The following is a 17056-nucleotide window of genomic DNA, read 5'->3' as shown; positions in this document are numbered from 1 at the left end:
AGCCCTAAACTTCCATTACTCCTGCCCCTCCCACCGCATCTTGGCGCTTATGAGAGAGCCATGCAGACTGTGCATGCGAAAATGATCTGTAGTCCGCAGCGCTACTGCCAGTTTGAATTGAATAATTTATTTATTTGACTAAGGTGGCGGAGCTCAGCTCCGGAGGGCTCCGGCCCACTTTAACCCCTGGCTGTAACGTTATAACGTTAGCTGTTTGTTGTCGCTAGCCTAAGTTAGCTAGGTAAAATAATTTAGCCCTTTAGTTAAAACCTTCTTGGAGAACATTGTTATGTCAGTCGTTAGATAAGGTAGTCCTATTTTATTGGGGATTAAAGCTAAATCATCTGACATCTTGAAGTTGCAACTGCCGAAGTGAGACCAGGTGATTGCACTGAGGTAGGGCAATGGCTTGTGAGACATAGCAACAGTAACTATGCGTGCTGCCAGCGTCGGAATGGTGAATTCCTAGCAACCTCCTTGGCTGCTGCTCTCTTCCTCCATGTCAGTTGTGTAAACTTTCATTACACCTTCGCGCAGCGCATTTAAAGGCAAGGACAGGGGCTCATTTGATTGGTTTAATGTGTGTTAATGTGTATTGTTCTTAAACAATAACAAGACCTGAACCTCTGACACTGTTTTTACTGATTTACAGCAGTACTGTATTTTCTGCTGATAGTATACAGGAATTTCTGCAACTCCCTACAACTACAACTTGACTTTGAAAGACTACTTTGCATCAAATAAAAAGAATATCTCAAATAGCCTAATTGCATTTAGAGTAACTGTAGTGCAGACATAATGTAAAAATCTAGGCAAGTGACCCTTTTGCAGCTGTTTATAGATGCGGTCTTTCTGACATCATGGATAAATACAGTGTACATTCAGTCATTAAAGCCATGTTTTATTAACATGGTGCATGGAAAAGGCAGGGAAACTGAGAATCAAAGGAATCAAGTAATGCCTGCAATACTGAGTTAATTCCTGAAACCAATGCATTTCAGCATGTGGCCCTCATTAGGGTCATATAACGCTAATCAAGGACACATGCTAAAACATGTTTTATCATGAAAAAGATGTGACGTCATTTATTCCAGTGGATTGTCTAATCCCTTTGTCAACTCAGTTTACAACAGTACAGTACAAATGTATTGTAGATCACTGCCTTCTGTCACAGCAAGTTTCACCAGATACATTGTGAACTTAAGAAAATTGAGAAAAAGCACTGTCAGTTTCAAAAGGCTATCACAGTGGCATCAGAGTTTGCCATATATTCAAAAATGTGATATTTCTAGAATCCATCTAGCACCCTAAAAAGTTAACCACTTTTGAAAGAAGTTTTTTTTTTTTTTTTTTTTTTTTTTTTTTTTACAGAAGACGTTTATTTAACTTGAAGGGTTGAGTTGAAAAACATGTTGTATTACTCTACAAATAAACAGAGAAAAAACAGCTTTAGTTATAGAGCTGTATGTGAGTTCATGATTGTCTGACTCATCTTTTTCACATGCATGTTTTTGTGTCCTGCAAAATAAAACTCCTGCCAGGCTGTACAGTTAAACTTGGGTTAATCCAGGGCCCTCAAACACACTGACCACATTTTATCCAGATACTAGAAAACTTGGTTCTAATTTAAATTATTCATACCCATCTAAGTTATCTTAATTCGATCACGCACGCTAACATCTCCCTCAGAAAATTGAAATCATCTTGGTTTATGTATTCGGCCATCTGAAAAAGCAAATGCATTCAACTTTGACATTAGTACCTAATCATTCAATTTACCATACACTAAATCAAAGGACACAGTGACAATGTCATTACATATGTTTATTTTGAAGTTCAAGCAGCAGAAAACCTACTGTAAATCTAGGTTGATGCTTACATATCTGCTCTGTGGCAGAAAAAATCACACCATCTACAGTGTCATCATTTGTCAAATGGTTTTACTGGATTTCTGAGGCCAAATGAAAAATAGTATTTGAAGTAATGTCTGAAGCTCTGATCTCTGAGGCCATATATGAGAGGGCTCAAGCATCTAGGGAAAATGATAAGGACTATAAACAGGACATACTGAACTTGTCGGCGCACCACAGGCATCATGTTCCAGTATACAGTAGTGTTAATCATATTAAATGTAGTGGAGACAAGGTATAGGCATAGCTGAAGCAGATGCATGAGCACCGTCTTGTGGGCCTTACTGGCTGTAGATGACTTGGACGAGGCTGACCTTGCGGCAACTACAGTAGTAATGCATGTGTAAATGATAATAATACCAACCAAAAGAAAATACATAATGGTGAAGGTTTGGTTTAACATTTCATAAATTCCTCTTTGCGGGAGAGTGTATGCACTGCAGAACATTTGCATGTTGAAATCTTTTTTCTCCAGACTGACAAACACAGAGAGTTTGATGAGTGAGTCTAAAGAGCCCAGTGTCCACACAGCAGTGACAGCTATGCGTGTCCTCCTGTTGGTGGCAATCTCAGCATGCCTCAGTGGGAAGCAAATGGCAGCATACCTCTCCAGAGACATTACAGCAAGGTTGAGGGGTGAAATATGTGTGATGGTGCGACTCAGTGAAATCACAAAAGCACAAACAAAGCTATTCATTTTGACATTGGTCACAGCAAAGAGGTAAACCACTATAGACATTGTAAGGTGCAGGGAATCTATGAGGAGCAAATGACCAAAGAGGATGTAGCGGGCGGACTCCTGAAAGAGAGGCTTTCTCATCAAAGTAAACAGCATGACACCATTTACATATAGAAAGAATAGACATGGTATTAAGGAAAACACAACTTTTACAGGCTTCTGAAACAGCACCAGCAGGTTTGCTCCTGTTGTGTTATTCATGGCCACAATGTAATGTAGTATCTGTCAAGGCAGGGCACACATAAAGACATCAAACCATTTCCTATAATTCTATACTAATATCATAAACAGCACTTTTACTAATCCTGACGCATGAAGCTGTTTAAGAATGAGACTTTGAAAAAAAATTGAATTTGAAAATTTGAAAAAATCTATCTATCTATCTATCTATCTATCTATCTAGATAGATAGACAGATGCCACAGATGCCTGTGTTTCAGTAGATAGATAGATAGATTTGCCTGAAACACAGTCACTGTCAACTACTTTAGACATTTAAATGTAATTACTAAACATGATGCAAAAAGCATACCATAATTTAATCTATAAAGCAGTTGTATAACAATAATTAAAAAGAACTATTTAAGAACAAAACACAGAGCAAGGACATTTAAAGACACAATCAATTCACTGTCAGTTTGATATGCACCAAAAATACTTACATGTTTGTCAGGAGCTTACACTGCTTTGGTCTTAATACATCTAACTATATGGAGTTGTCATGCAAGTGAATGAGACAAATGAATCAAACACTGGCTCAGCATACCCTTCATATACAAGGTCCATGTGTTCATGACATCATTACATGTGTCAGTCTAATCTAACAAATCAGCAGTGGTTAATCCTTAATGCATAGTTTTCCTGGAAGGAGTGCAGCTTTGTAAAGGGGTGTGACAAAACAAACAAACAAACAAACAAACAAACAAAAAAATCATCACACCATCTACCCTTTGAATATCTTCATTTTTAGTTGCTGCAGCCATTAAACATTGCTTACCTTAAATGCACCTTAAATGCACCTTCTAAAACATTTTAAAGAACAGCTACAGAAATTAAATTGTCACATTTCAAGGCATTTGACCCCTTGCTGTCTTAAAGCAGCATTTTTTGTCTGCAATTGTAAAACAGGAAAATTACATGTAAAATAGCATTATTTGTGAGACAGTATCTTCAAAACATAAATGCAGTGTAATGCTGACAACTAGTGCATCTAGTGATATTTGTTGTGGGGCGTCATCGTGGCCCGATCACATGACAGCAAGAGAGTCCTGGTGTAAATTTCAGCTTTGGTCTTATTCTGTATGAATGATGTTATGTCCATGTTTGTGTGGGTTTCCTCCCACAGTCCAATAACATGCAGCTCAGGTGGACTCAGTAGGCGATTTGAAGGGGGATGCCATAACCCTTGTTGGTAAAATGACCAAAATGCATCCCTTGTTAACCTCCTTTCTCCACCTCCTTGTAGCAGAGAGAGTGCAGGGCCAGAGGACTTGTTTAGTTGAATCTGTTAGTTTAGTCTGCCTGACTCACTGATGCTTTATCTGACTGAGGTTTCTGTAAGTTAGAGTCTATGGCCTCTTGTTTCCCGGCGCGGTGCAGGGTGGCGCAGGGAGGCGAACCCCCCGCAGAACTATTTTCGAGCAGCGCAACCCGAGGCGCACTCAGTTTGGTAGTTTGGCAGACCGAGGTGTGCTGAGATGGCAGTGGCGGCGCAGCAGGGGGAGGTGTCGACAGATTCAGCTTGGCGTAGTGACAGTTTCGTGCCAAAAGGCGTCGCCGAAGGTGCGCTCAAAGCTCGTTTGAGCGCAAGTTTGAGCAAAGTTTGAGCTGATAGTTTGAGCAAAGTTTGGCTGATAGGCGGGGAGTGTCACCAGAACCTCACAGGCAGGTTTCCAGAATGTCAGGCACATTAACAATGCAATAAATACCCACAAAAACCACTATTCAATGCTACTATCTCAATCAGCACATAAATTTATCTCAGTATCGATTGTCCTGTCATATCTGATGTCAGATCAAAGGAGATTGACACCGTTTGGCATGCGCAATGGAAAGCCAACCTGATCACCTGTCAGTCAAACAATGTGTCCAGTACGGTGATGTCTTTTTTCCAGTCATGGTGTCTGGCGCTGCTCATGTTAACTACTCAGTTCTTCTTCCATATCTAAATATTCCACACAAATCGAAAATGTAAAATGCATCAGTTCCTTGCCAGACACTGGGCATTTAGAATGTAAAAGCTTTCATGAACCGGATTTTGTTTTAATCTCTAGTGTGTTGTTGCATCAGTAAGTGATGGAGTTGAAAGTTGCAAAACAAACATGTATTTATATGAATATGGCGAGGATTATCCTTTGAGGTAAAAACATTCATGAAAAATGGGGGCTTCACTGTTAAATTTATATTTGCTCATAAAAATCAATAACTTTAACAGACGGTGACAGAGCTGGAAAAAGAGAGATGCGAGGCAGGTAGGTAATGGAAAGACAGGGGAATGAGGAAGACAAATTTAAGGATAGATGCATGGATGGATGGATGGACAGATGGATGGCAGGTAGCTCCAGCATCATTCCAGCAGCCAAGACTGGCCTCATTGTCCTGAGTGTGTGTTGCTGCTGCCAGTGCCGTCGTATAGGGGGGAAAGGTGATGACAATTCTAAGGGCCCACGGCCCACTAGGGCCCACACACAGTTAAAAAAGTGGCAATGAATGGGGTGGAGGAGCCCACACTGCTATTCTTTCAGGGAGCCCAGAATTCCTAGCAACCTCCTTGGCTGCTGCTCTCTTCCTCCATGTCAGTTGTGTAAACTTTCATTACGCCTTCGCGCAGCGCATTTAAAGGCAAGGACAGGGGCTCATTTGATTGGTTTAATGTGTGTTAATGTGTATTGTTCTTAAACAATAACAAGACCTGAACCTCTGACACTGTCTTTACTGATGTACAGCAGTACTGTATTTTCTGCTGATAGTATACAGGAATTTCTGCAACTCCCTACAACTACAACTTGACTTTGAAAGACTACTTTGCATCAAATAAAAAGAATATCTCAAATAGCCTAATTGCATTTAGAGTAACTGTAGTGCAGACATAATGTAAAAATCTAGGCAAGTGACCCTTTTGCAGCTGTTTATAGATGCGGTCTTTCTGACATCATGGATAAATACAGTGTACATTCAGTCATTAAAGCCATGTTTTATTAACATGGTGCATGGAAAAGGCAGGGAAAGTGAGAATCAAAGGAATCAAGTAATGCCTGCAATACTGAGTTAATTCCTGAAACCAATGCATTTCAGCATGTGGCCCTCATTAGGGTCATGTAACGCTAATCAAGGACACATGCTAAAACATGTTTTATCATGAAAAAGATGTGACGTCATTTATTCCAGTGGATTGTCTAATCCCTTTGTTAACTCAGTTTACAACAGTACACTGCAAAATTTTTCGCTGTGAATTCACAATAAATTATTGGATAAGTTTTGCATGGCTTTCACAGTAAGGATTACAGCAATATACTGTGAAATGTACTCACAGCAATTTACTGTAATTTCACATCTGTGCTATTACAATGCATTGTTGTAAAAACACAACTGTGTACTGTAACTTCACAGCTTCAGTGACAAAGCAATTACTGTGATATTACAGTACATTACTGGGGAATTACAAACTTTTGCTGTACATCATTACAACAAGACCCTGTACTTTTACAGTGTGTACTGTGAAAGTAATGCACAAGTTGACAGTAATTTACTGTGAATTTACCTACTGTGGAAATTATGCAAAAGTATTAAGTAAAGTATGCAGTAATTTACTGTGAAAGTAATGCAGATGAAGTTTCCATTTACTGTGAATTTACAATCATTGTACAATTAACACACCAACACACAACTCTGAGGTAAAGTCAATGTTACCCCAATGGCATATTTATTTACAAATAAAGGGTTATTCAACATAAATGCTAAGAAATTCAAGAATTCAAGAAATTCAACTTCCTAGTCCTAGTCAAACTTTTCAAAGCCATCTTAAAATGCAGAGAAACTGTGCAGAAACTTGCCATTCAACTACCCAGCTGTGTCACAATAACAGTAAGAGGATGTGAATGAGGCCTACATGGCAAGGTAAGAGAGGAAGGGAGAGAGCGATGAAGGGATGTCGTGAAGGGGTCAGGCGCTCCTCTCAGTCTCAAACATTCTATAATCCACACGCAACAGCGTTGTACAAAAATCTTGTGGTGCAAAGTTGTCTTAGAAAAAAGGTACAAAAAGAACTACTCAAAACTGAGTCTGACAACTGCTGCAGCAAAAAAACAAACAAAAAAAAACTATGATGCCCACTCAAAGTCAATTAGTTTCCTCAAAAGGTGCTCATATGAGGGTTCATTGTTGTCCGCTTCCTGGTCTTTGAGCCTCTTTCAGGATTGATGCCCAAGAAGTACCTGTTAATAAGCAAAGATAGTTTCAGTTTTAAATAGACTTATGTACTGCAGGCAGCATTTATCAAGTTGAGTCATCATCCTTCATAATCTTATATGCACACTCAACAGTTCAGTAAAAGCATAATGTACAGTATTTAGGTATTCAAATTTAAATAATAAGATCGGCTGTGGTAAATAGCAAACGCTAACATTAGTTAGCTAGCGTTAGCTAGCCTATATCAGACCACACGGGCAAATGCTACAGCTAGCTAACGTTAGCTAGTTAGCTAATAGTGCTAATATCATTTAAAATACCATGGGTGTACTGCAAACAGACGTTATGCAGCTCACCTTCTCCATTCAGCCCAGAAGAGAAGAGGGAAATGGCCTCTTCAGGTTCAGTGCCGAGTTTGGTTATGTCATGTGACTTACCAGGGAATATTTGAATACAAAATTTCACTGTAATAATAGCCTACTGTTGGATGCTGTGAAATCCTTGCATTTTTTTTTTTTACTGTGTTGCTGTGATATTACAGACCTTGTGATATAACAGGGGTGTTTTGATTGCAGGATTTTACGGTAAAATGACAGTTAAATGCTGTAAAATCCAAGGATACTGTAGTTTTTACAGGTATTCATTGGGATATTACAGGGGAACTTAATTACAACAAGTTACTGTAAAATAATACTGTTAATTATTGTGAAATGCTGGTAATTTATTACAGTGTACAGTACAAATGTATTGTAGATCACTGCCTTCTGTCACAGCAAGTTTCACCAGATACATTGTGTACTTAAGAAAATTGAGAAAAAGCACTGTCAGTTTCAAAAGGCTATCACAGTGGCATCAGAGTTTGCCATATATTCAAAAATGTGATATTTCTAGAATCCATCTAGCACCCTAAAAAGTTAACCACTTTTGAAAGAAGTTTTTTTTTTTTTTTTTTTTTTTTTTTTTTTACAGAAGACATTTATTTAACTTGAAGGGTTGAGTTGAAAAACATGTTGTATTACTCTACAAATAAACAGAGAAAAAACAGCTTTAGTTATAGAGCTGTATGTGAGTTCATGATTGTCTAACTCATCTTTTTCACATGCATGTTCTTGTGTCCTGCAAAATAAAACTCCTGCCAGGCTGTACAGTTAATCCCGGGTTAATCCAGGGCCCTCAAACACACTGACCACATTTTATCCAGATACTAGAAAACTTGGTTCTAATTTAAATTATTCATACCCATCTAAGTTATCTTAATTCGATCACACACGCTAACATCTCCCTCAGAAAATCGAAATCATCTTTGTTTATGTATTCGGCCATCTGAAAAAGCAAATGCATTCAACTTTGACATAAGCACCTAATCATTCAATTTACCATACACTAAATCAAAGGACACAGTGACAATGTCATTACATATGTTTATTTTGAAGTTCAAGCAGCAGAAAACCTACTGTAAATCTAGGTTGATGCTTACATATCTGCTCTGTGGCAGAAAAAATCACACCATCTACAGTGTCATCATTTGTCAAATGGCTTTACTGAATTTCTGAGGCCAAATGAAAAATAGTATTTGAAGTAATGTCTGAAGCTCTGATCTCTGAGGCCATATATGAGAGGGCTCAAGCATCTAGGGAAAATGATAAGGACTATAAACAGGACATACTGAACTTGTCGGCGCACCACAGGCATCATGTTCCAGTATACAGTAGTGTTAATCATATTAAACATAGTGGAGACAAGGCATAGGCATAGCTGAAGCAGATGCATGAGCACCGTCTTGTGGGCCTTACTGGCTGTAGATGACTTGGACGAGGCTGACCTTGCGGCAACTACAATAGCAATGTATGTGTAAGCGATAATAATACCAACCAAAAGAAAATACATAATGGTGAAGGCTTCGTTTAAGGTTACATAAATTCCTTTTTGCGGGAGAGTGTATGCACTGCAGAAAGTTTGCATGTCGAAAGCTTTTTTCTCCAGACTGACAAACACAGAGAGTTTGATGAGTGAGTCTAAAGAGCCCAGTGTCCACACAGCAGCGACAGCTATGCGTGTCCTCCTGTTGGTGGCAATCTCAGCATGCCTCAGTGGGAAGCAAATGGCAGCATACCTCTCCAGAGACATTACAGCAAGGTTGAGGGGTGAAATATGTGTGATGGTGCTACTCAATGAAATCACAACCACACAAACAAAGCTATTCATTTTGACATTGGTCACAGCAAATAGGTAAACCACTATAGACATTGTAAGGTGCAGGGAATCTATGAGGAGCAAATGACCAAAGAGGATGTAGCGGGCGGACTCCTGAAAGAGAGGCTTTTTCATCAAAGTAAACAGCATGACACCATTTACATATAGAAAGAGTAGACATGGTATTAAGGAAAACACAACTTTTACAGGCTTCTGAAACAGCACCAGCAGGTTTGCTCCTGTTGTGTTATTCATGGCCACAATGTAATGTAGTATCTGTCAAGGCAGGGCACACATAAAGACATCAAACCATTTCCTATAATTCTATACTAATATTAAAAACAGCACTTTTACTAATCCTGATGCATGAAGCTGTTTAAGAATGAGACTTTGAAAAAAAAAATTATATATATTTGCCTGAAACACAGTCACTGTCAACTACTTTAGGCGTTTAAATGTAATTACTATACATGATGCAAAAAGCATACCATAATTTAATCTATAAAGCAATTGTATAACAATAATTAAAAAGAACTATTTGAGAACAAAACACAGAGCAAGGACAGTTAAAGACACAATCAATTCACTGTCAGTTTGATATGCACCAAAAATACTTACATGTTTGTCAGGAGCTTACACTGCTTTGGTCTTAATACATCTAACTATATGGAGCTGTCATGCAAGTGAATGAGACAAATGAATCAAACACTGGCTCAGCATACCCTTCATATACGAGGTCCATGTGTTCATGACATCATTACATATGTCAGTCTAATCTAACAAATCAGCAGTGGTTAATCCTTAATGCATAGTTTTCCTGGAGGGAGTGCAGCTTTGTAAAGGGGTGTGACAAAACAAACAAACAAACAAACAAACAAAAAAATCATCACACCATCTTCATTTTTTAGTTGCTGCAGCCATTAAACATTGCTTACCTTAAATGCACCTTTTAAAACATTTTAAAGAAGAACAGCTACAGAAATTAAATTGTCACATTTCAAGGCATTTGACCCCTTGCTGTCTTAAAGCAGCAATTTTTGTCTCCACTTGTAAAACAGGAAAATTACATGTAAAATAGCATTATTTGTAAGACAGTATCTTCAAAACATAAATGCAATATAATGCTGACAACTAGTGCATCTAGTGATATTTGTTGTGGGGCGGTATGGTGGCCCGATCACATGACAGCAAGAGAGTCCTGGTGTAAATTTCAGCTTTGGTCTTATTCTGTATGAATGATGTTATGTCCATGTTTGTGTGGGTTTCCTCCGACAGTCCAACAACATGCAGCTCAGGTGGACTCAGTAGGCAATTAGAAGGGGGATGTCATAACCCTTGTTAGTAAAATGACCAAAATGCATCCCTTGTTAACCTCCTTTCTCCACCTCCTTGTAGCAGAGAGAGTGCAGGGCCAGAGGACTTGTTTAGTTGAATCTGTTAGTTTAGTCTGCCTGACTCACTGATGCTTTATCCGACTGAGGTTTCTGTAAGTTAGAGTTTATGGCCCTGACCACAGCTCTGAAATATCAGCAGCCTCACTGTGCTGTGTACTGATAAATCCATGACGCTGTCCGTGGTGCTGAAGTAGCAGATGGATTTGTAACTGTGCCTTTTTGCTCTCAGCCTGGCCCTTCTGTCAGTTTCATCTTGGGTGTATAATATTTTCTAGACTATATACTACAAATACTCGATTCTTTACTACATTGTAGCCTATATAGACTCTAGAGTAGTGTCATCTTCATGATCAAAGGGACAGGTTGCAGTGTGTAGTCGCGGAAGAACAAGAGGATCATAAAGACACACAGTGCTGCCTGTAGTATTCCTTTAATATTTCTGTGATCATTCAGTGGCATCTATGCTGCTGAAAATAAGCCTCAGACCAAGCGACCTCCATAAAAAAAAAAAAAAATTTTAGGGAGACATGACTGCGGATCTAGATTTTACTACAGATGGTTGATGGAACCCGGTGTGGAGTTGGTAATGTGACTGAGAAAATGAACCACACCACATTCAGGTGCGACAGTTACATAATTCGAGGTATCCCATCAAAACTACAGTGTGTTTTCAAAAATACAGTGTGTGTTTGGGTGGGTGGGGGTACTCTCGCTGGGTCATCCTATCGAGCAAATCACCTACTGGGTGGACTGGAATCTTCTCCATAGGTGTTAAAGTGAGCTATAATGTGAGTGACATACTGTAAGTATTGTAATACAGTGCGTATTATACCACATCAAAAGAATAATGCAAAAGATAACACCTTGTTGTAAAAAAGAATCTGCTACTTGTAAGTATTTGTTGTAAGTATCTTCTTACAACAAATCTATCTCCAGATGTTACATTTTTCATCACACAGGATATAATATCCCTTGTGTCATAATCCTACATGAGAGGCCCAATGTAGAGTTTAACAGAATTTAAGGTTTAATAGAAAATATCAGGATATAGTATCATTAATCTACAGGACCATAAAACTGCCAGCAACATTCACCAGCTACCTACTCAAACTTTCAAGGTGAGTGAGAATAGGCAAATCACTGAGGTTACCAAATGGTTGTCAATCCAGCATACATTGTTCAGATGGTGATATGTCCCTGGCCAAAAATGGTTCTGGTTGGATGCCAAACACTTCAGCATAGTTATGAGGCAGGTGGCCAAATGGTTGTTTCCACATCCAATAAGATAAGAAAAAATATACCTTCATTGATCCCAATGGAGGAAATGCAAATGTACACTACAGGGAAATGTGGCTAACATTAAGGAATACATTTCTATAAAATATATCCATTAAAAAGTGTAAAGGATAAAATAAAATAAGACAAAATAGATACAGTGATAATAGATATAGTGAATTATGCAGTGTCTGTGCAATGTCAGTATGTCTACACATGATGCTGGAGCTAAAGATTTACATACAGCACATACTAACATACACTATCTGTTTGTACATACAATTGCAATACCTGTGGTGGTGACAGTTTAACTGTGATGTGTACGATTGTGAGGGTGTAGAGGTGTAGAGGCTGAACATGAACAGTGACAGTCTGACAAACAGCTTTACAGCCTGACAGACTGTGGCCTGTTGGTGAGTCGGTCGGTAATTCAGGTCACAAGGTCCTGGTCCACCTGAAACTCTATGGCACACTATGTGTCCGCCCTGGGTGAACAATTCATACCTGTGCCCCAGTGCCCTGACTTCTGGTCCACAAACGCTTCATGTGACAAATGTTCCCCATGCTATCCATTCATGCAGATCGACAGAGTGTTGCCACTGGCCCTGATTCACACAGGTTATAGCCGGCACTGTGTTTTGAGAAAATTAGTCCTGAAAAGTCAGCGCTAAACCTGCTCTGGGGCAGGGTCAGCTGGTCCAGGGCTAGAGTTGGCGCTTGCTTGCCCACTTTAGAATATGTAAGTGAGAACCACTTGCTCAGCCCAGGAATTATGTCCGTTAATGGGGCAAAATAGGGATGGATGGACAAAGCCTTGTGGGGCCTTTGAGGCTTCTTCCAGATTGTGTTGAAAAAAGATCTGAAGCTTTGAAGCATTATTAGAGACAGACATCACAGTGACATCTGGTGGTTTGCAGAAACGATAGCAGGCCTGCACTTGAGACTGCGGAGAAAGATTGTAAATGCCTCTTTGATCGCTTTGATTTTGATCTTCTGACAATCACTGTTCACTCATTAAAGTGCTGCCAGATATATACATATTTTAATCTCTCAATTTGCTTGAATAAAATTAAGTTTAAATGTCTTCTCCTCAAGTTGAAATTAGCTGCCATGACCACAAACTGTATGAAGGCAGCTCACTCTCAGCTCAGCTCACTATCAAATACATAACTGGTTCTTTCATGCCCCCTGTCTTATTGGATGCAGGATAGCAACAAAACTTCGTATCGTTCAAACCTTTTCGGTGTTTCAGTGAATCGAAGCTTCGGATGTATCGGTCACAATGAAATGGCAATTTGATACAAGCTCAAACACAGTTGCTTTGAACCAGTGTGGTTTGCAGAAGGAGCTCTTGCTCCTCAGTATCAAATGTCCCATCACCACATTTTCCAGTTTTCCAGCAGGGAGTGCACATGAGGACCCTCCCAAGTCATGCTAGTTGAGTAAATCGAGATTCAGCGTGCAACAGCACGTTGAATCACGTTCAATCTAGCTGCCAACAGCAGTTTTCTGTGAAGTCTAACACATCTGATGATTAGTTCACTGCAGCTTAAATGTTAAAATACAGGTCATGTTTGAGACATAGTCCATAAATGCTTTGATTTCCACTATGGTTTATTTTTGTAAACCACTGAAAAACCCACGTTTGATGGCAAAAATTAGCCTTGTTATCAAACTAAGCTAATGACAACTAATATTCTGCTTCTGAGTTTCAAAGCACATGAATGCAACTGGATTTTTTTTTTAAACATCTAACTGCAAACTGGAGGTATGCATTTTGAAACCAGCCCATAAATGTGATTAGGATGTGAACAAGAGGTTACTTAACCCTGGGTAAAGACGGTGTGAGGGGCCCCATTATTGTGTTCTTGAGATAACGCTACTATCAAACTAAAAGGTCTGGCTAATCTGTCTGTATCTGAGTATCTGATATTGTAACTGAAGCATTTGCGCTTGTTTCTTCTGGTTTAGAGTACAACTGTTTTGAACAAACTTTACTGGTGCTGTCATCCAGGCCAAGCTGATTGACACTTTTGACATTTCTCAGTTCAGAGAGGGATTCCAGCCACGACTATACACATGAAAATCATAACAGTATGTTATTTAAAAATCATTACAGATTTCAGCTTCAAGTGACTTGTCAAGAAACGTATTTGTTGCTGTGTGCATCTTGCTCTATGCCGTGCATTTCCCTGTTTTTGCTGCATCCAATCTATTCTCCAACTATTATGCTTTTTAATTTAACACCTTTTTATGACTCATTATGCCAATATGCCAGTGGACTGTGTGTGTGTGTATATGTATAAAAATGATGCTATTACAGATACCAGCCAAGCTTTATATGTTGTAAAATGTATTTAGGAAAAATTGTAAATCTTGTTAATATTGGCAAGTCTGTTAAATTGCCCAAATAATGTTACCAGCCATTGTTTACCACATTTCAGACAGTACATCATGTAAGCATACAGTACTAATAATCTCAGTGGCTTGGTTCTTTGGAGGACGATCATTATGATTCATCAATAATTCAAACTGCAGCACATTCTTGGAACTATTAGTCCATGGAGGGATAATTAAAGTGTGCATTTTCACTCCCCAGCGTGAAAAGAGCTCATGGACAAAAACATGCCACATATGTCATCAGCTTTGTTGATGTTGTTACTGTTAGATACCGGTAGCCATGTTTGTGTTTTTCTTCCTGTTATTCCCTGAATTTAGTGAATCGAAGCTTCAGATGGCATGTTATCTAATAAAGCACAAGTAAATGCTTTATCATCTCTTCAACATGATCTTTAATAGAATCTATTGATTAATACAGCTTTATACAGCTTTATGCACATATTTACTCATGTTAATTCATGAGTAATGAAATTGTGTATGTGTGCATATAAAGGGTGTCCATAAAGTCTCTTTACAATTTAACAAATTTATTACAAAAGCAAATGAATAGACAAATCTGTGGAAATTATTACAAAATGAGGAGTAGATATTGAAGGTTTTTTTTTTTTTTTTTGCCTTACTTAATACACCTCTATATGGGCACCATTAGTTGCACGAAGCACATCAAGATGGTACTCGATTTCTTGCCATGTTCGCTGTAGCAGAGCCTCATCAATGGTGGCAATGAAATCAGTGATCTTTTGCTTCAGGTCGCTGATGTCCTGTATCTTTGCTCGATACATGATATCTTTAACATAACCCTGTAGTTTCGCTGAGTCAGCGTATCCGATTTTGTTTCAATAAACCACGATACACATTGTGCCTTTTCTTGAGGAGTAGCCACTTTTTAGGGGTTTATTTTATCAGAACCTACTTCATCAACAGGGTACCTGAAATACACAAATGCAATGTAATTAAAAACTTTGATAACCACTGAGTAGATAGAACAAATCTAATTAACATACACTATATTGCCAAAGGTATTCACTCAGCTATCCAAATCATTGAATTCAGGTTCTATGGCCACAGGTGTATAAAATCAAGCACCTAGGCATGCAGACTACTTCTACAAACATTTGTGAAAGAATGGGTCACTCTCAGGAGCTCAGTGAATTCCAGCATGGTACCGTGATAGGATGCCACCTGTGCAATAAGTCCAGTCGTGAAATTTCCTCGCTACTAAATATTCCACAATCAGCTGTTAGTGGTACTATAACAAAGTGGAAGCGACTGGGAACGACAGCAACTCAGCCACTAAGTGGTAAGCCACGTAAATTCACAGAGCGGGGTCAGTGGATGCTGAGGCGCATAGTGCGCAGAGGTCACCAACTTTCTGCACAGTCCATAGCTACAGACCTCCAAACTTCATGTGATCTTCAGATTAGCTCAAGAGCAGTGCGTAGAGAGCTTCATGGAATGGGTTTCCGTGGCCAAGCAGCTGCATCCAAACCTTACATCTCCAAGCGCAATGCAAAGCGTTGGATGCAGTGGCGTAAAGCACGCCGCCACTGGACTCTAGAGCAGTGGAGACGTGTTCTCTGGAGTGATGAGTCACGCTTCTCCGTCTGGCAATCTGATGGACGAATCTGGGTTTGGTGGTTGCTAGGAGAACGGTACTTGTCTGGCTGCATTGTGTCAAGTGTAAAGTTTGGTGGAGGGGGGATTATGTTGTGGGGTTGTGTTTCGGGAGTTGGGCTCGGCCCCTTAGTTCCAGTGAAAGGAACTCTTAATGCTTCAGCTCACCAAGACATTTTGGACAATTTCATGCTCCCAACTTTGTGGGAACAGTTTGGAGATGGCCCCTTCCTATTCCAACATGACTGCGCACCACTGCACAAAGCAAGAGCAGAGACTACGAGCCAGGCCTTCTCTTCCAACATCAGTGTCTGACCTCACAAATGCACTTCTGCAAGAATGGTCAAAATTCCCATAAACACACTCCTAAACCTTGTGGAAAGCCTTCCTAGAAGAGTTGAAGCTGTTATAGCTGCATCATATTAAATCCTATGGTTTAAGAATGGGATGTCAGTTTTGGCAATATAGTGTATCTCATACATTTTTTAAATTGTAAAGAGACTTTGTGCACACCCTGTATATGCTCTGTGCCCTGGAAGTTGTGTAAGGACAGAAAAGGTGTTAAGACTCATGATAAAGGGTATCACAATAATAGGACTTTTCCCTCTTTTCAAATACACACAGCTCAATAAAGAACAGACATAATGTGCAGAAAGCGTCTCTCTGTAGACAGAGCTACCGGATCCCTGAACAGCCTCTTGGCCCATGACCTTCAAGACCCTCCAACCGGACCGTGCCAAACAAACTCTGGGACATGAATGGAGGATGTGAGAGCTTGCTGACCTGTTTGGAACATTCTGGAAAGCCAACATTACATTGTGCAAGCTCAGCGGCCCATGCATGAAGCTGGAGAACAGCAGCAGGCTTGTGGTGAGTGAGAGGTTTTCCTTTTGTTCAAGCAAAATGTTCTCTGAGCCCGAGCCACTGACACACAACAGTCGCTTTTTAGCCACACGTAACTGGCACAGTGAGGGAAAATGCTAAATCGAGTGGACATAACGCCAATTCTTGAGGCTACAAAGTTTAAGATTAAGTTGGACTTGCACCTCTCTAAGCCCCCCTCTACTTTTACCTGATTATAGTCACTTCTCAACTACAGGAGACTAATCTCCTCAGAGCAACAAA

At 39.6% G+C, this 17056-nt stretch overlaps 2 protein-coding genes across 2 annotated transcripts; both read right to left on the bottom strand.

Annotated features, from left to right (window-relative positions):
- Positions 1–1923: 1923 nt before the first annotated feature.
- On the bottom strand, positions 1924–2850 carry LOC115371694 (odorant receptor 131-2-like). The gene has a single exon (XM_030069169.1). The coding sequence runs from the start codon at positions 2848–2850 to the stop codon at positions 1924–1926; it is 927 nt and encodes a 308-aa protein (XP_029925029.1).
- A 5726-nt stretch (positions 2851–8576) lies between these two features.
- On the bottom strand, positions 8577–9503 carry LOC115371693 (odorant receptor 131-2-like). The gene has a single exon (XM_030069168.1). It carries the CDS (start codon positions 9501–9503, stop codon positions 8577–8579), a length of 927 nt encoding a protein of 308 aa, XP_029925028.1.
- Between the last annotated feature and the right edge of the window lie 7553 nt (positions 9504–17056).

Source organism: Myripristis murdjan, chromosome 14 (genome assembly GCF_902150065.1).
Source record: "Myripristis murdjan chromosome 14, fMyrMur1.1, whole genome shotgun sequence".
Taxonomy (NCBI): Eukaryota; Metazoa; Chordata; class Actinopteri; order Holocentriformes; family Holocentridae; genus Myripristis; species Myripristis murdjan.
The sequence above is the reverse complement of the archived record's forward strand: the minus strand, read 5'-3'. Positions and strand labels throughout refer to the sequence as shown.